Source organism: Musca domestica, unplaced genomic scaffold (genome assembly GCF_030504385.1).
Source record: "Musca domestica strain aabys unplaced genomic scaffold, Musca_domestica.polishedcontigs.V.1.1 153, whole genome shotgun sequence".
NCBI classification, from domain to species: Eukaryota; Metazoa; Arthropoda; class Insecta; order Diptera; family Muscidae; genus Musca; species Musca domestica.
The window spans coordinates 1,435,986-1,456,276 of record NW_026712211.1 but is presented as its reverse complement, the minus strand read 5'-3'; the positions used below and the strand labels follow the sequence as shown (position 1 = coordinate 1,456,276).

The following is a 20,291-nucleotide window of genomic DNA, read 5'->3' as shown; positions in this document are numbered from 1 at the left end:
ACATAAAACGATAGGAAAAGGAGCGTAGGGTCAAAATCAAACTAAGTCAACCTATAACTCCTTTGTTCCTCTACGAAGAAGTTATGTATTCTCACCTTAATATCTAAGAACTTCCCTAGTCTCCTATTCCAGTTAGCCTACTCCTTACCTAGTTTTTTATACCCATAGTCATTTGCCTAGAGAGGTTTCAGACCCTACGGCTCTTTGGACCAAATCCGTTTCAGGACCAAATCCGTTTCAGGACATTTGGAGTCTATCTAGTGATGTCCGATCGTCTGTCTGGCTGGTGCTGGCACGATAACTCTCGAAGCAAGTATCTCATTTGATCCAAAATTAGTACATCGTTATATTATTTTTAAACTTAGATCGAGTTCGGAGATTCGCAATATCGGTCCCCTCCTTCTGGTAACACTCCCACAAAAGGTCGAAATTTTCAAAAAAAAAAAAAAAAATCCTAATATTTGCATCAGTGCTAGGTCTCATGCGAAAATGAACAATGTCGGTCTACTCCATCAGGTACCTCCCTCACAAAGGGTCAAAATTTGGAATAACCATTAGGAATATAAAACGCGAAATGAGCATTCGAGTACTTTCAAACTCGGCACATTCCAATACTTCTATCAGCACAAGAAGTGTTGTGAAGATGGACCATATCGCACCACTCCTTCTGGTACCAAATCTCCCTCTTCGATTGTCAATTCAATTCTGGATCCTGCTCGAAGGATCAATGTTTTTAATATTGAGAATAGAATCCAATCTCCCTCTTCGATTGTCAATTCTATTTTGGATCCTGCTCGGAGGATCAATGTTTAAATGAGAAAAGAGTTCAATCTTCTCTTCTATTGTCAACTCTATTCTCTGTTCGGCTCGACTTGAGCAATGTTTAGTGAGAACGGAATACAACCGCTCCGCTTGGGTTTTTATTTAAAAATATGTTCCTTAAGTACTACTGAATCTAATCTAACTTAAACAAATCGCAGCCACACACTTATTCTTATATATTCTAATATTGAATGGAGAACATTGCAAGGTTGTTTGTCATTTCATTCAAATGGTCTTGTACATCTACTGAGCCCATCGATATCACATTATCGTAGGCGTCAGCGCACAAGATCACCGAATTGTTCACATATGATATTTTATGGCGGTTGGGAAATATGTAGTTTTAAAATATTTATTGTTTATTGCTAGGTTTTCCCAGCGCCTCGACCGCACTCAAAAGTATGTACCATGGTAGAAGAATATAGGTAGACGCGTCGACACAGCTGCAGGGACAATGAACTGTCAAACCAATTTTGGAATTGAAATTCTTGAATGAAAAATTATTTAAATTTGTAAAAATTGTTGAAAAACGCGAATTATAATAGGCTCCGAATGACGTAGTATAAGAAAACATATAAAAATCTACTTCTACTTGAAAAAATATAATTTTTTTTGACATATCAATGCTCCCAAGCGTTGATGCATCTACATGTATTCTTCTGCCATGGTATGTACAAAGTATTTTGTACAGCAAGTCAAAATATATTTAAATGACCGCAAATTGGCTGAGGGTATGCAGCTGTCGACAATACCGACTGATTTCATTTAACTTGTTTCTTGCTGCTTTCAGTGCTTCAGCACCTATTTTTCTGTAGGCAATTACTCTACTGTGGCGCCCAACATGTCTAGTTTACACAGACTACTTCCCTAGTCCCTTGTTCTTGCAGGGATTGTTGCCGTTGATCTTCCTTGATTGCACTGGGCCCCAATATGTCCGTGGCGCCCAACATGTCTCATTTATTGTGGCAACTCTTAATGAACTACTTTGCACCGTATGTTATATACGACAAAAAAAAATCTAGCCGTCCCACCTCATTATATCACTACACTTGATATTGTAGTTAAATTGAATGTATATGTCAATTCATAATCGAATCGCATAATAAAGATAAACCCCAAATCATGTAATTATCAATGAGTTACGAGAGCTAACCAGAAATCAGCACTTACCAACAGAGGCAAAACAAAAAGCGCGCTAAACTATTTTCGAAAGATACTAATCGTTTGGAGATATTTTAACAAAATCTCCAACCAAATAGTGGTTGTTTTATCGCATGATCTTTCCAATGGATACACGTGCGTTTCAAATTGTTGTTAAATTTGGAAGTTTCATATGTACATACATACACACACACATACTACATACATACAAATGTAGATAAATTCGGTGGGGTCGTGTTTTTGCATGGGATCGCTACATACCAACATAAATACACCAACAAACAAGTCGTATGATTTTTCATTTGTTTTTTTGTTATTCTCTCTCCTTCTCTGTTTGAAAAATGTAATATTCTCCCTTGGTTCACTGTTATTTTCGAGGAAGAGACATATGAAATTTCTCAAATAAATGATGTTCTGAAAAGAGAAAAAGGTAGAGAGAGAGCGCATTTTTTGGTAGAATGTATAATTGAGAGAAAAACTAACATTTGGTCGGTTCAGTGGGCCCGAATAACAACCATAATAAATCAGTTGATCGTAAGCTCTTTACACAGTCGGTAGCTAGTTTTAGCGGTGCGGCGTTTACACCATCTAAGTAATAACATCCAGATTTTTTTTGTTTCTAAACTGATAACAAGTAAATAGAACTACTACTGTGTGGTTCAGTAGCATTGCAACTTTGATTTCAAACTCGGTCTACTCTTGTTTCTGTGGTCATTCACCTATGCATTTAGCCTGAGAAATAGTGCCAAGAAGATAAAAAAGTGGGGGACAGTGAGCAAAATAATCTTAGACATTGTTACGTATAAAATTCATTTCTCCCCAAGATTCACGGTCATTTGTGGATCAAGGCTACTACGCCAGCCAAACATTGTGTGTTCGGTTGTTTTTTGTTGTTGTTGTGTGAAAAGTTTGTTGCCGAAATCGTAAAATGTGTTCATTTCTACCACGTCACAGGTAGCCAGTCGGCCAGCCACCAATAGAGTGCGGTTCTACCAAAAACTCGTCATTAACGTCAGCGTCAACGTTTTTAATGAATTAACATGAGTTGTTTGTTGGGCAGGCAAACATTGTTACCGGGAGGAAATTCAATGGAAATTTGTACCCGTAAAAGGAAAAAAAGAAGAAGAACTAACTGGAAGTCATGTTTTGTTTTGCTGCTTGTGAATAAAAGTAGCGAACTTAACAAGAAAAATAAATGTATTTCAGAAAACATGACTACATTTAGATCTCCTGTGGTGCGTAACGCCGATTGGCTTGGTAACGAGTTTATATTTTAGTTACTATGTTTGCAACGCGCTGTTCATTTGAAACCTCTTGAAGTCTGAACAAGTCGATTTCGCGATAAACATCTGCTGATATAGTTCATTGCCGTCTAGAACATATGTTTGTGAATATAATTCTTCCATTATTAAAATCGGTGCCACCCGGTCTAGAACTGGTATTGTAAATAAGGGCCCAATATTCGGCATAGCCAGGCAGAAGTTTTAACTATTTTGTATAAAGTAAGAATACTTAAAACGCTTTTCTGACTGGCTTAAATAATCAGCTGGATTCTTCGGAAAATAACAAAGGAGCATAGGGCCAAAATCGAATTAAGTCAACCTAAAACTCCTTTATTACTCTACGAAGAAGCCGGCTGGTGACTTGAAGTTAAAAAAGGTTTTAAGGTGAGAATACGTAAAGCGCTTATTTGGCTGGCTTCTTTGTAGATGAACAAAGGAGTTTTAGGTTGACTTAGTTCGATTTTGGTCCTAGGCTCCTTTGTTCATTTCCGAGGAAGCCATCCCATGACTTAAGCCAGCCAAATATGCTCTTTATGTATTTCCAACCATAATGTACTCTCTGCTTTAATTTTAATTTCAAAATCCCTGCGAAAACTAAATGAATATAAATTATGTGGTTTAATTCCAAAAATAAATAACAGTGTGACTCAGCATTTTTTGCATGCGCGTTATCAAATCTGGAAAATACACAATTTTTTTGGAGTGATGAATCAAATTATAGTTGTTTTGGGTTTGAAGGATTAAATGCCCTAAAAACTGACCGTTTGCCTTATCGCTATTAAAAAAGTAATTATGTTTTTCTATGTTTTTATTCGGTAATCAAAATATTTAATGAAAATAAATACTGGCATTTAAAAAAAAAATCTCACAATATTTTATATATTCAGACAAGGTATATAACAAAATTGGAATATGGGATCAACTGCATTAACAGCATCAGCTGCCATTGTAATGGAAGAATTATTGGACGCTTCGATAGAAAAACTGTCAATTAAGCCGAATTCAATGAGGAAATACGAAAATGAGATACACTGGTGGCCAAAACTAAAGCAACTGAAATTACAAGGAGTATGAATGTCATGTAACTTTTTTAAAAATTAAGAAAATGAGGACGAAAAATTTCAGCCCGTACTGATCAACAAATTGTGAGAGAAATAAAAAACAACTATTTAAGAGTTTAATTGAATTGATGAGAGAGTTATCATTGGATATAAGCTCGAGATGAGTACGTAGACGAGTAGTGGTAGCTGGTCTGCATGCCTGTAAGCCATGAAAAAAGCCATTAATCTCGAAAAAAAATCGGAAAGCCTTTCGAAAACGATAATATTAATTGGAATCCAGCTCAATGGAAAACATTTTATTCTGGGATGAGTCTACGTATAATATTAAAGTCTCAGACATGAAAAATTTACGATGAGAAGACCAAAAAATTAAAGACTCAAGCCGTAGTGTTGCAAAGGTACAGTGAAGCATGTGGGAGGGTCAAAAATGGTGTGGCGCTGTTTTTCTTTCTATGGACTTGGGCCTATCCATGAAATAGAGGAATTTTTGGTTTGTTTATAAAGATGTGTTGGACATCACGTTGTTCCCTTTCGCTGAGGAAATATTCTGTTTATTTGGGTGTTTCAGCATGACAATGATCCCAAACAACATTAAAACTTGTCAAAGATTGGTTGCGGTAGTAAAAAGTCGATGTTTTGTCATGGCCGGCAAAATCACCAGACCTAAACCCCATAGAAAACCTTTGGAGTATCGTATTTTTTCGTAGAAGAAGAAGAAAAGTGAAATCAATAACACATTAAATACCTTAAACGCATTTAATTCAAATATACAATTCGCACATGAAATAGAGAAAAAACGACCATATTTGACACAATAATAATCAGACAAGGAAGTAAGCTTAGTTAGATTGGTACAATAAAAAGAACAAATGTAGCCGAAAATAAATACTGGTCTCCTAAAAAATACTGGCCTTTTGTATAAAAGACTCAAGATATTTTATATATATAAAGACAAGGTGTGTGAACAACGAAAAGGACTTCTAATTATATAATATATCGGCGACGAGTTCCACAAAATGGAATCGTACAACCCACTCCATTTGGGCTGATATTAGCCATTATTTGCAAAATAAACCTGAAATCAGATTAAGGATATATGTATATGGGAGCTATAACCAAATCATAGCCGATCTCGATAAAATTTGGCAAAGGTATTTCCGAGCTCTATAAGATATCTGGTACCAAATATCATTGTTGTCGAATACATTTTACGAATGTGAGGGACATAAAAACCAAATCGGGTGAAACATGTCCAACATGACTGAATTCGGTCTGATGCGCCAAAATTCAGGTCATTTGGTGCACAATTAATTAATCCGAAATTGGTTGAAGACATATGGGAGCTATATCTAAATCTTATCGTATAAATGCGACCTGCATTATGTTCACAAGAATATATAGATAGACGTAGGGACTGACATGTATAAATCGATTTAGACAGCGATTCTCAAAAGTAACTAAGAGTCTATCTCGTTTTCTTTCTATAAACAAATGCACACAGACATAATACCCTTACCACTATACAAGCAGGGTATAAAAAATTGCTAATCATTGCAATTTTTCTGGTAATGGCCTTTGAGTTTTTATTTCTATACAAAAATTGCTGAAGAATTGCTAAAAAATTGCATCGTATAAATGCAAGAAGCAAGTTCAAAAGAGAACAATAACAATATGCCGCCAATAAACTCGCCTAGTATGAATCAGGACATGAACATATCGCAAGATTTCATTCGGCAAATATTGAAAAATGATCTCGGGGTAAAGCCATTGAAATTTCAAAAAGTGCAAGAACTTACACCGCAATAGAAAGAAAATAGACTCAAAAGATCTAAAGAGTTGCTTCGCCTGGCCGAAAGTGGTGAACTGCCGAATTTGGTTTTCTCCGATCTCCGATGAGAAAACATTCGTGGTCCAGCAGTTTGTTAACAAACAAAATGATCGTGTTTACTTGCCAAAGAGGTCAGCTGAAAATGTGCACCCTCGGTTGGCCACCAGAACTCAAGCGCCGGCCATGGTGATGATGTGGACCGCCATAACAGCGGATGGTCGCTCTCCGCTCGTATTAATCGACCGTGGCATCAAAATAAATGCCAAATATTATGTCGAAAATGTTCTGGAAGGTGTATTAAAGCCTTGGGTACGCAAAAATTTTAGCCGCAGACCTTTGACATTCCAACAGGACTCAGCACCATCGCACTCAGAACGCGCCACCCAAGAATGGTTACAAAATGGGGTTCCTTGTTTCATTTCCAGCGCACAATGGCCACCAAAATCTCCGGATACCAATCCGTTGGACTGTTGTGTCTGGAGTATTTTGGAAAGCTAAGTTGGCACTAAAAATACCAAAGTGTCGATCACCTCAAGCAAGCGCTTTGCCGGGAATGGGCCAAAATTCCGCAGAGCAACATTCGGGCAGCGTGTGACGGTTTCAGTGGCCGTTTGCGGATCATAATTCGTGGCAAAGGTGACCGATTCGAACTAATCTAAACTTATTCTAAAATTTGATGATAATTCTGACATTTTTTTCTTTCATTCAATAAAATTAAAACAAATGTACAAATTATGACGTTTGAGTTTGTTGCAGTTTTTTTATCCCACCCTGTATGTCTTTCTTAAGGTGAGAGTACATAAAATCCTTTTTCGCAGAGAAACAAAGTAATTTTAGGTTGACTTAGTTCTATTTTGGACACACGCTCCTTTGCTCTTTGTTTTTGCGAAAACTATTGATTTTATTGTGAAATTGTTGACAAAAGTAGTCTTCTTGGCCGACCTTATGTAACCCTTGCAAGGAATCGTACAAGTATCCGATATGCTTTAGAATTTTTAATTAATTTGGATTAATACGCATGAAAATGTTATTATTTGTTTGAATTTGCTACTTTTTAACAATTATAAAAATCCCACATGAATTCGTTTAAATTCCTGTGGTATTTAAAACCGCAGGTTTTTCCCTGCCAATATTTACTTGCACTTACCTTACAGATTGGCGGCTGCGAAATTTTAAACTTGACCTTGGACCATTATATTACCATTGAATGATGCGGATTTTTTCTTTGTTCATTAAAAATGTCCACACCAAATGTTATTCGTCTTTGTTCCAAAACAAAAGAACTTATCTTCTTATTTTCACCGGTCTTATCTTCATGGATGGATGGTGAATTCGCTTAATTGTGTTAATCTCCTGCGGATTTTAGAAGAAGAAACAATCGTGAGATTGTTCTTTGTTTAGAATTTTAAATTAATTTTTTGGCATTTGTGCAAAAATTCTCAAAGCCTAAAGGATTTGATGTAATTTTCTTTTTTGCCTAAATGTGTGGTAAAAATACAAAATAAATGCATTATCAAAACGGCAGTTTATTTGCCCAGCAGTCATAATAAAGATAAGTGTTTGAAAGATAGCTAGAGATTATCAGTCGACTAAAATCATGAGTAAAAAATCAAGAAGGTATTTCAGTCAAAATTCAGCAGAATTAACAAGTGAAAACAGTGGCAATCTTGGCGTACCATGTAGATATGATAACTCAACTGAATTTTGAAGTGGATTTAGGGAGATTTTGTAAAGACTAAGAATACTTAATATCAAATTCCAGTCCATTCAATTGAAAAGTGTGTCTGAAGACCTTAAATATTTTAAATCAAAAAGACATAAAACGTTATATGAAAAAAAGTTATTTGTGTAAAAATTCTGGAAAAACGCATAGAATATTAAATAAATATAATAATGTAACAATTAAATCCACCTCTAGCATTTATCTCGCGACTAGGGGTCGAAGAACATATAGTGTGTTACTTCTTGAAAATTAAGTTGTCATTAGACAATTGCATTTTGAAGTTTCTTGTATAATTTTTGTCAGCCCCTGTCTGGATCGATAGTAAGAATTTGTTTTTGTAAGACATTAATTGTACGGAGTATATAACATATTTTCGCGGAGTATATAACAATTCAACAATTTCTTCAGAATTACTGTCTTCATTATTCACTTTTTTCTTAGTTCTAAAATCGTTGATTTAATCCTCGCAATTACAATCGCATAAATAAATCGAATAAATCGAAAAATCGAATCCGGATAAAAAAAATACGCATAAAACTAGACCAAAGTGTATTGGGCGCCATACTAAAACATTGCTCATGTATCAAAGAAACGGTCGGAATCTTATTCAACAGCTTCATTCATCAACACAACTTTTTACAGTAATTTAGAAAATGCCAACTGGAATTCGGAAATAAAATGTTAAATTCAACAAGTAAAAAATCTGTTAGGGTAGGAATACATAAAGCGCATATTTGGCTGGCTTAAGTCATCGGCTGGGTTCTTCGGAAATGAACAAAGGAGCCTAGGGCCAAAATTGAACTAAGTCAACCTAAACCTCCTTTTTTCATCTACGAAGAAGCCAGCCGATGATTTAAGCCAGCCAAATATGCTAATATTCCCAACCTTAGGGTAGGAATACATAAAGCGCATATTTGGTTGGCTTAAGACATCGGCTGGCTTCTTCGTAGAAGAACAAAGAAGTTTTAGGTTGACTTAGATCGATTTTGGCCTTAGGCTCCTTTGTTCATTTCCGAAGAAGCCAGCCGACGACTTAAGCCAGCCAGATAAGCGCTTTATGTATTCCCACCTTCAGTTCGGCCGAATACCCTCCATCATTTGGAACGAATTTGGCAATTTTCAAAAAAAAAAAATCCGTTAAAAATTCTGTTAAAATCTTAAAAAAACCGAATGTTGCCGTTATATTTGGGTGTTTACGACGACGTGGACCTGCATAGGCAACTTCAGTCATAAGCCATTACAATATTCAAATGCGAAACTTGAAAAAAGTCGGTGAATAATATAGCTAAAATAATAAAAACACCGAATATAGGGAGGTACCATTATATGAGGGCTATATGAAGGTGTTGACCTGCACGGAGAATTTTACGTCATAGGCTGTATTATCCATTACGAACTTCAAATACCAAAATGTTAAACATTTTCAGTGAATAATGTAGCTTAAATCACCAAAATACCGAATATCGGGAGGTACCATTATATGGGGGCAATACCAAAACGTGGACCTGCACGGACAATTTTCTGTCTTAGGCTTTACGAACTTCCATTACGAACTTCAAATACCAAATTTAAGACATTTCCGGTGAATAATGTCGCTAAAAACATCAAAATGCCGAATATAGGGAGGTACCATTATATGGGGGCTCTACGAAGACGTGGACCTGCACAGACAATTTTCTGTCATAGGCTGTAGTATCCATTACGAACCTCAAATACCAAATTTGAGACATTTCCGGTGAATAATGTCGCAAAAATCATCAAATACCGACTATCAGGAGGTACCGTTATATAATAAAAATACAGAATATCTGGAGGTACCATTATATGAGGGCTATACGAAGACGTGGACCTACATGACCCATTTTCAATACCAGAAGTCCAGCAGACATAATATAGATTTAAGTAAAATTTTATCAACCTACTTCATTTCGCTCGGAAGCTAGAGTGATTTCCTCAGATGGATAGACGGATAGACCTCGCTAAATCGACATAGAATTTTATGCTAATCAAGAATATATATACTTTGTGGGGGGTCTAAATGTATATTTTGAAGTGTTACAAACGGAATGACAAACCATACAACGGTGGAGGGTATAAATATGAATTTTGTAGCACAGTGTAATTTTTAACCTAAGAAATTAATCACCGTTTTATTATTGTTGTTGTAGCAAACCCAACTATTTTATAAACTGGATTAATCTCGGTTAATTTCAATTTCCGTTTTCTCTATTAATTGGAACGGTTTTAATTGGGGTTTGGCCAGCAACTAGTTCAGCCACTATTCTTTATTAATAATTCGATTGAACCAAGCCGTTACTAAATCACGGAAAAATTGACCGTCTATATTAGAAGACTAATGTCTTCTTCCCTACTTCCAATAGGAATCCCCTTTAAAGGGTATTCCATACATGGATGGACTACTACGCATCTTTAACACAGAAATCTTTATAAAAATATAATATTTTGTAGACAGGAAATCTGCTGAGTTTTCCTGCAATTATGAAAAAAAAAACTAATTTTGTTGCACTGTGTAATCTTTGGCTTAAAAAAAATAACGCACAGTGTTATTGTTGTTGTTGTAGCAAACCCCACCGTTTTTATTGGCCGGCTAAAACTCAGGTAGTTTAAATTTCCGTTTAATCTATCACTTGGAACGTTTTTTATTGGAGTTTACCAAGTAACTAGTTCAGCCACTTTTCTTAGTGAATAATTCAATTGAACGAGGCCGTTACTGAATCACACAAAATTATTCGTCTGTACCAGAAAACTATCCAGATGTATTTAATTTAAAAATGTCTTCGAATACAAAACCCTCTTCAAAACGAAGTCCCTTTAATAGGTGTTCCATACATGGAAGGGCTACTCCACATCTTCGATATACAGGAAACTTTATAAAATCAAAAAAACTTTGTTGACACGAGAATTTAGGTATAAGGCATTCAAGAACTGTATGGTAGCGAACCGCATTATCAGTAAAAATTATAATCCCTATTAGCTCAAGGGAAGTCCTGAAAAAATGTAAGATTTAAAAAAATCTGTTGAGTCTTTTTAAATGTCATACTTTTTCCACAACTTCTATAGATTTAAAACCTTCGGAAGAGATTCCCAAATTCACTGTCTTCACGCTATTTACAGGCACCTAATTTCCCAAATCCTTGAATTAAAAATTTCCATATCAAATGGCCAGATCGAAAATTATTTAAAACTAACCAAATTTCTTTTCTTTGCAGGTTAGTGTAGCTTGGCCGCGAGAACAAATCAACAACATTCTCACAAATCACACCAACCATTTGGCCTGAGTGAGCAGCAAGGAAAACTCATCAGTCCACTCACAAACACATGCACACACGTTCGCAAACTCATTGAAAAAAAAAAAAAACGAAAAATCTGCGCATGAGTTTTCCTTTAATCGCGTTTGTGTTCAGTTCAGTTGTCGGGGACGCCTTCAAGAGTTTTGTATGATTTGTTGGATTTGCTGGCAACAAGTTTGGACTTCAAATTCGAACAACATTCAACAATTGGATTGCCTAACCGGTTGTCTAACGGAAAAGAAGCAGAAGGCAACAACAACAAAAAATACAACAGCTGCTGGAGTGCAACAGTCAACATCATAATCGCCATCATCAATTGGGATTGAATGCAATCAACTAAATGAAGTTTGGCCGTTTCTAAAAATCCTAATTGAAAACAATATTTGAAAAACACCTGTCCCACGCACACACACACGCACATACTCACAGTGTAACGCAACGTCATCATCACTGGGTCACCATGGGTTACGATGATGTCATAAAGTATCTGGGCGATTTTGGCCGATATCAAAAACAAATCTATTTCCTTTTGTGTTTGCCCGCCATATCGTGTGCCTTTCACAAGTTGGCCGGTGTATTTCTCCTGGCCCGTCCAGATTTTCGTTGTGTCCTGCCATTTGAAAATGACAGCGAAAATCAGACACGTTTTGAGAATTTCAATAAAACCCTCTGGAGTCTGGCTTATCCGTATGACCAGATTACGGATACCTATCAGGTGTGTGAATACTACGATGTGGACTACAATGACGGGTATTTGAATGGGAACAGCATTGCGACTCCTGTGTCGAATGAAACAAAGAGCTGTGAACATTTTGTCTATGACCAGAGTGTGTACAAGAGCAGTGCAGTGACGGAATGGAATATGGTATGCAGTCGCCAGTTGCTGAGTGCCACCAGTGATTCCTTGTTCATGGTGGGCGTGTTGTTGGGTAGTATTGTGTTTGGCCAGCTATCGGATAGATATGGCCGTAAACCCATATTCTTTGCCTCGTTGGTGATCCAGGTGGTGTTTGGTGTCCTGGCTGGTGTGGCCCCCGAATATTTTACCTATACCATATCGCGTATGATTGTGGGAGCCACCACCTCGGGTGTGTTCTTGGTTGCCTATGTCATTGCCATGGAAATGGTGGGTTCATCCTATCGTCTCTTTGCCGGTGTGGCTTGTCAAATGTTCTTCTCGGTGGGCTTTATGTTGACGGCCGGTTTTGCCTATTTCATCCGCGACTGGAGATGGTTACAAATCGCCCTAACCCTGCCGGGGTTGTTGTTTATGTGTTACCACTGGATCATACCCGAATCGGCCAGATGGCTATTATCCAAGGGACGCAAAGATGAGGCCATTGTGGTCATTGAAAAGGCAGCCCAGGTGAATAATGTCACCATACCCCAAGAGGTCTATGAAAATCTCATTGACGAATCGGCGGAAAAGAAAAATGACTCAGAGGCCAATAAATCGGAAAAGGCAGCAGCGGCTAGTGTTTTTGATTTGTTGCGCTATCCCAATTTGAGGCGTAAGACGTTGATCATTTTCTTTGATTGGTTTGTCAACAGCGGTGTGTACTATGGTCTCTCCTGGAATACCAATAATTTGGGTGGCAATGTCCTGCTGAATTTCATGATCTCCGGTGCTGTGGAAATCCCTGCCTACATACTGCTGCTGCTTACCCTAAATCGTTGGGGTCGTCGCACAATTCTGTGTGGTTGCATGTTAGTGGCTGGGGTGGCCCTGTTGCTGACAATCATTGTGCCGGCCTCTTTAAATTGGCTCATCATTCTATTTGCCATGATTGGTAAATTGGCCATTACAGCTTCGTATGGTACCATTTATATATTCTCGGCTGAACAATTCCCCACTGTGGTGAGAAATGTGGGTTTGGGCGCCGCCTCAATGGTGGCACGTATTGGTGGCATTTTGGCGCCCTATCTCAATTTGCTGGGCCAAATATGGCGGCCATTGCCTTTGATAATTTGTGGTGCCTTGGCCTTTTTAGGTGGCCTCCTATCGTTAATGCTTCCCGAAACCCTGAACAAGCCAATGCCAGAGACAATAGAAGATGGCGAACGGTTTGGAAAGCGTCGCAATGCAAATGATCTCAGTGAGACTGGAGAGGAACTTACATCAATGGTAGCCGGCGGACAGCAGGCAAATGGCAAAGCCAAATGATGAAGTGAAGCGATGGTGGCGGCTAAAAGTGAAAACGAAAAATTGAACTTAATTGTGTTGTAAAATGTACTTATAAGAACAATTTTGAAAATATGTCATATGCATATTAGGGTGTTCTGAAGTAAAAGCGAAGAAACAAAAAAATCAAAATTAATTTGAAAAATGTGTTTCGGTTTCGGGTGATTTAAAAAAATATGTATTTTTTAAATCATTTAAAACATTTTTAAAACTTCAAATCAAGTTGAATTTTAATTGTTTAAAAAATTTGAATTTTTAAAAATTTTAAAAAATTAAAAAAATTTAAAAAAAAAATAAAATTTTTAACAATTTTTAAAAATTAAAAATTAAAATTTTTAAAAATGTGAATTGTGTGAATGTGAATTGAATTTTAATTTTTTAAAAAATTTTAAAAATTAAAATTTTTAACAGTTTTTAAAAATTAAAATTTTTAATAATTTAAAAAAAAAAAAAATTTGAAAATTTTAAAAATTATATATTATTTTTATCTATTTTATTTCTATGGAAATTACGAAAAAATCTACCGTTAATTGTTCAGGACACCCAAAAATATATATCAGACCACTATAATATTCTCCTAGTATTAAATATACATTTTTATACTGAAATTTTTTAGCAGAAAATTTTAGAAAGACAATGTCAATTTCAAACGAGGTTAACCATATCAAAAACAAACCACGAATTTATTTAAAATTGTATTTGTTTAAATTATTTATGTTCTCGATTAATTAATTTCAACTAGACTCATTGTATTCAATTTACACATATATGTATGTACATATATACAAACCTACATACATACATATATACTCAAAGTACATTGATAACCCACATTTAGATTCATTTTCTATCAACACAATAATAACATAGAATATAAATCACTATCTCAAAGTATTATGTAAAATATTGAAAAAAAAATCATGTAATAAATGGGAAAATTTGTAAAGTTTGGCATTATTTTTCATCAACATTTTCAGTGTTATGTTCTAAAGTAATAAGACTCTTTTCTAATGGAATAAATAAATAAGGCAATGCTTAAAAATGGGATTATATGTATGGCATTTTTTCCTAACATTTAGGATTGACTCCCAATTGGGTAGATTACTGGTTGGACATTTTTCTTAAAAATCCACGAATATTGGTCCCTTAGTCCTTGAAAAAATATTTTAAAAAATCCTCGATTATCTGTCCCTTAGTCCCTGAAAAAAAATATAGAAATTCAAGAATAAAATATAAATATTTTTTTTTTGAAATATTTTTGGTCTTTAAAAAAATATTTTTAAATATTTTTTAATATCTTTGGTTTTTCAAAAAAAAAAAAATATATTTTTAAAATCCACAATAATTGGTATCTTTGTCCTTGAAATTAAAAAAACACGGTTATCAATCCTTTGGTCCTTGAAAAATATTTTTTTAAATCATTATTTGTCCTTTTGTTTATGAAAAAATGTTCGATTATTTGTGTCTTGGTTTATGATAATGTTTTTTTTTTTTGAATTCACGATTATCGGTCCTTATTTTTTTTAAATACACGATTATTGATCCGTTGAAAAATATTTTGTAAAAAAATCTACAATTATTGGTCCCTTGGTTTATGATTTTTTTTAAATCCACGATTATTGATGCTTAAAAATTCGCAATTATTGATCCCTTGAAAAACATTTTTAAAAATCCACGATTATTGATGCTTAAAAATTCGCAATTATTGATCCCTTGAAAAACATTTTTAAAAATCCACGATTATCCTTCGGTCATTGAAAAATATTTTTAAAAAATCCACGATTATCCCTCGGTCATTGAAAAAATATTTTTAAAAATCCACGATTATCCCTCGGTCATTGAAAAAATATTTTTAAAAATCCACGATTATCCCTCGGTCATTGAAAAAATATTTTTAAAAATCCACGATTATCCCTCGGTCATTGAAAAAATATTTTTAAAAATCCACGATTATCCCTCGGTCATTGAAAAAATATTTTTAAAAATCCACGATTATTAGTCCCCTGTAAAATTTAAAAAAAAAAAAAACCAAAATTTCACGGTGTTTTGGTCCTTGAAAAAATATTTTTAAAAAATACACGATTTTTGGGTCCATTGCTTCTTGAAAAAATATTTTTAAAAAATCCACGATTATAGGTCTCTTGGGTCTTAAAAATATTCTTAAGCGATTATTTGTTGTTTGGTCCTTGAAAAAAAAAATATTTTTTAATATTTTAAAAGATTTTTGTTCCTTGAAAAAATATATATATTTTTAAATCCACGATAATTGCTCTCTTGGTCTTGAATTTTATAAAAAAAAATCCGGATTATTGGTCCCTTGGTCCTTGAAAAAATGATTTTAAAAGCCACAATAATTGGTCTCTTGGTTCTTGAATTTTATAAAAAAAATCCCCGATTATTGGTCTCTTTGTCCTTGAATTTTATAAAAAAATCCCCAATTACTGGTCTCTTGGTCCTTAAATTTTATAAAAAAAAATGCCCGATTATTGGTCCCTTGGTCCTTGAAAAAATGTTTTTTAAAAAAATACACGATATTGGTCCCTTCGTCCTTTAAAAAAATTTTTTTAAGAGATCCACGATTATTGATCCTTAAAAAATATTTTAAAAAAATCCACAATTAATGGTCGCTGCAAAAATAATTTTAAGAAAACAACTATTTCTGGTCTCTTTGTCCTTCAAAAAATTATTGATCTTTTGGTACTGGAAAAATATTTTTATAAAAAAATCAAAGGTTGTTGGTCCCTTGGTCCTTGAAAAGAAATCACTTTTAATGGTCTCTTGGTCCTTGAAAACATTATTATTTTTAACAAATCCACGACTATTAAACTGTATTGCAAAAATTTTTTATATGTGTACTAAAAAAATCGAAAATATTCCGTATTTTTTTATAAAATTTTCCTCGGACTTTTTTCGAGTTGATGATTGAAATTAACAAAAAAAAATCATTTTAGGAGGATGGTGTCAAAATAAAAAATATTCTACACAAAATTTGACTAACAATTTCAGAATAAACCATATATCTAGGTAAAACAGTTTTTATGAAAACTACATTAAAAATGTATGTACCAAAAGTGTTTGGTTTATTTACTATTAATTTAACACTTCTCCAATCCGCGTCACAATCTCCCTTCATGCTTCATTTTTATTGTGGCTCTCTCAGCAAATGAAATTTTTATACTCGCAAGGCATCAATTTTTGTTAAGAAAAAAACCTTGTTTATTTCTGAAACAATTAGCATTTTTTCCTAATTTCCTGCATATTTTCTTATAATTTAACTGCACCTGGCTATTGTGCAGTTGTGGAAAATTCTATGTTTTCTCAAAATATCTACCATAACTGGCGATTATTGTTCCAAGGACCGTTGGAAAATATTTTTAAATAGTTCAATTTTACTTGCTAATTGCTTGTTTCTACACTACGTTACCGTTACCGTTACGTTCCATTAACTCTCATATAAAATTATATTCCATGTTCAGCCTGAAAGTATGCTATGTACATGTTGTAGAAGTGGTGTAGTTATAGTGTGTTTTAATAGCTAACAGATGTCGCTGGCACATAAAATTTGTAATATTTTGCGGAACTACAGCATGATTTTAGCTATATTATTCACCGTTTATTTCAAGTTTCGAATTTGAATGTGGTAATGACTTATGACAAACAATGTCCATGTAGGTCCACGTCGTATAGACACCAATATAACGGCTATATTCGGTATTTTTAAAATTTTAACAGAATTTTTAAGGATTTTATTTCCAAATTCGTTCCAAATGGTGGAGGGTATTCAAAGTTCGGTCCGGTCGAACTTACTGCTTTTTAACTGTTTTGTTGTTTGTCCTTGACATTTTTGAAAACAAAACAAAAAATCAAAACTTTTTCTCCTTCCAAATAATGAGTCAAACAAATTCGGAGAATAAATTTGATATTCTCATTATTGGTGGTGGCCTATCTGGCCTGACCTCTGCCTTGAGAATTCATCAAAGGGATCCCAGTCTACACGTAGCATTGATGGAAGCCACTAATGTTATTGGTGGCCAGTTACGTTTCAATCATTTGGGAGAGTTGGGCGCCAAATGGATAACGGAGGATCAATATCATATTTATACTCTTCTGAAAGATTTGAATGTTTCTATCCGGAGAAGAAATATTGAACAGTCTCAATCGCTAAAAAGATATTGGCAACTCGATGGAGGAATATTTGCCGCATTAGCCAAATATGAACTGAAACGTTATATCGATGAATTGGAATTGATGTTGGAATATCGCGCAGGGGAATTGAAGAGGTAAGAATTTTAAGAAGAGAGGGAGAATATTCAAATAGATTTCTATGTTCTAGATTCCAAAGCACCTCAATGCACTCCCACATATGTAGATGTTTATTTTTTCGAATGTGCCGCAAGTTTATGTTGAACTTGGTTCTCTTGATAAGTGGTTGTGAGGCCTGCGATATCGTTGTTAATGATTTTATCAATGTTTGTAGGACAAGTGGTGGCATTGGCAGATTAATTAACCTGTAGGTATATGTGTGTGCTTTCATATCTGTAATGTAATGCGATTTCCCCATCCTCTTGCAGATTCATTGAAATACCAAATGGTTTATTGGAATTTTCCACTCAGGAGCTAATAACCAAAATGCTGGAGCACATGGAATATGTTCATATCATTTATGGACACAAAGTATCGGAAATATTTCAATATCGCGAGCATGTGGAAGTCCTTGATTCCCAGAATTTAAAATATACTGCCCAGGCCATTATTCTTGCAATTCCCTGGCAACAAATACAAGAAATACAATTCCATCCCCCACTGCCGCTGGAGCTGCAACGGGCTCCACGCAATGAGAATAAAACAAAATATGTTCTAACCAGTTTCTTGGCCAGCTATAGAGAAGCATATTGGCAGAAGTCTGGTTACACGGGACAATATTTGTGGTTGGAACCTTTTTTGATGGCCCATCAATATCACAACAATACCATCTATGGCCATTATCTCCACGAAGAAGGTATTGAACCTTTGGTGAAATCATTGATATTACATAAATTGGCAGAGGCCTTTGGTGAGGAAATGCTGCTACCTTTGGTATATTCCCAGCATACATTCGAACTTCCGGCGCTGGATCATGCACCTCGGACTACACCCTGGAATCGTGTTATTTGGTCATCATCGGCTTCGGCTGGGACTTGTTATCGTGGCCTACTGGGGGGTGCCGTGCAAAGTGGTTATCGTGCCGCCATGAATGCCCTTTTGATTTGTCGTCCTCAATTGGTAACATGGCAAGATATTTCTGAAATACAGTGTTCGTTAAATTTACCTCTAAGAAAGCGAACTTTTCTCAAACGTTGGCTAAGTAGTTGGAATCTATATAGTATCGCAACTAATGTAGTTTTCGTAAGTGGATTTATTTTAGTTTTAAGATGTTGTTACAAAAAACATTAAAGCGGAGTATTATTTCAATGGAAAAGTGGTTCTATGGGCTTGGTGTCCTGTAGGGGACAACTTTTGTTTTTTTTTTTTTAACCTAGCTAAACCAAATCTAATTTTAATGAATTTCAGGGTACTAATTTTCGCCAAAAGACATATAATTTATAGCAAGTAAAAAATCAGTAAGCCGGGCCGAACTTTGAATACCCTCCACCATTTGGAACGAATTTGGAAATTTTCAAAAAAATAAAATCAGTTAAAAATTCTTTTAAAATCTTAAAAATATCAAATGTAGCCGTTATATTAGAGTCTATGCGACGACGTGGACCTGCATAGGCAACTTAAAAAAAGGTGAATAACTTAGTTAAAACCATTAAAATATACATATAGGGAAGTACCGATATAACGCGGCTATGCGAAAACCTGGATCTGCATAGACAATTTTCTGTCACAGGCTGTAGTACTTACTACGAATTTTAAATACGAAATTTGAAATAATTCCAGTCAAAAATGTCGCTAATATCAACAAATGCGGAATAAATGGAGGTGGGCAATATGAAAAAATTGGTCTACATAGAGAATTTTCCGTCATAGGTTGTAGTACTCATTACGAGCTTCAAATATGAAATTTGAAACAATTCCGCTGAATAATATCTCTAAGATCATCGGGCTATACGTGGATCTGCATAATTTTTTGTCATAGGCTGTAGAACCCATTACGAATTTAAATATGAAATAAAATCATCAAAATAACATTAGGGGGTACCGTTATATAAGGGCTATACGATATCGTGTGCCTATGTAGATAATTCTTTTCCAGGGGGTAAAGTAGTCAAAAGGAACTCCTAAATACGAAATTTGAATCAATTCGGGTGAATAATGTCGTTAAATCATCAAAATACCGAATATCGGGAAGTACAATTATATGGGGGCTGCATGATATAGTATACCTATATAGACAATTCTTCCAGGGGGTAAAGTAGTCAGAAGGAACTCATTGTGTAGAATTTCAGACATTTTCATTGAAAAATGTGGCTAACATCGGCAAAATACCGAATATTGGGATATGCCGTTATATGGGGGCTATACGATATCATGGACCCATATAGACAGTTCTCTTCCAGGGGTTAAAGTAGTCAGAAGAAATTTCTTCTGTCGATTTTCATACAATTCCATTGAAAATTTGGCTAAAATTAATAATATACTAAATATCGGGGCTATACCGTTATATGGGGGCTATACGATATCGTGGACCGATATGGGTCTTCTTCGAGCTTGACCTGCCTGTAGACAAAAAACTAATGTGTGATAAATTTTAGCTTCCCATCTTAATTCGTTTTGACTCTAGTGTGATTACAACAGAAGGACGGACGGTGGGACAGGGCTAAATCGTATTGGAATTTTACGCTGATCAAGAATATATACACAGGGTGAGATAAAAAAAACTGCAACAAAGTCAAATGCTATAATTTTTATTTTTTTTTTTAATTTTATTGAATGAA

General features: G+C 35.0%; 2 protein-coding genes across 6 annotated transcripts; both read left to right on the top strand.

Annotated features, from left to right (window-relative positions):
* Positions 1 to 2,487: 2,487 nt before the first annotated feature.
* LOC101895741 (organic cation transporter protein) lies at positions 2,488 to 13,618 on the top strand. 5 transcript variants are annotated; one of them, XM_005187181.4, is made up of 2 exons: positions 2,488 to 2,575; positions 11,109 to 13,618. In XM_005187181.4, exon 2 carries the CDS (start codon positions 11,650 to 11,652, stop codon positions 13,351 to 13,353), a length of 1,704 nt encoding a protein of 567 aa, XP_005187238.2. In that variant the 5' UTR covers positions 2,488 to 2,575; positions 11,109 to 11,649; the 3' UTR covers positions 13,354 to 13,618. The 5 variants fall into 5 exon arrangements, with proteins under 5 accessions (XP_005187238.2, XP_011294056.2, XP_058975855.1 ...); XM_011295754.3 differs by having other exon boundaries at positions 2,539 to 2,617; XM_059119872.1 differs by lacking the exon at positions 2,488 to 2,575 and adding an exon at positions 7,608 to 7,772.
* Positions 13,619 to 17,259: 3,641 nt separating this feature from the next.
* On the top strand, positions 17,260 to 18,805 carry LOC101896944 (amine oxidase [flavin-containing] B). The gene is made up of 3 exons (XM_020038089.2): positions 17,260 to 17,651; positions 17,705 to 17,881; positions 17,943 to 18,805. The coding sequence occupies exons 1-3, from the start codon at positions 17,260 to 17,262 to the stop codon at positions 18,802 to 18,804; spliced, it is 1,431 nt and encodes a 476-aa protein (XP_019893648.2). The 3' UTR covers position 18,805.
* The last annotated feature ends 1,486 nt before the right edge of the window (positions 18,806 to 20,291 follow it).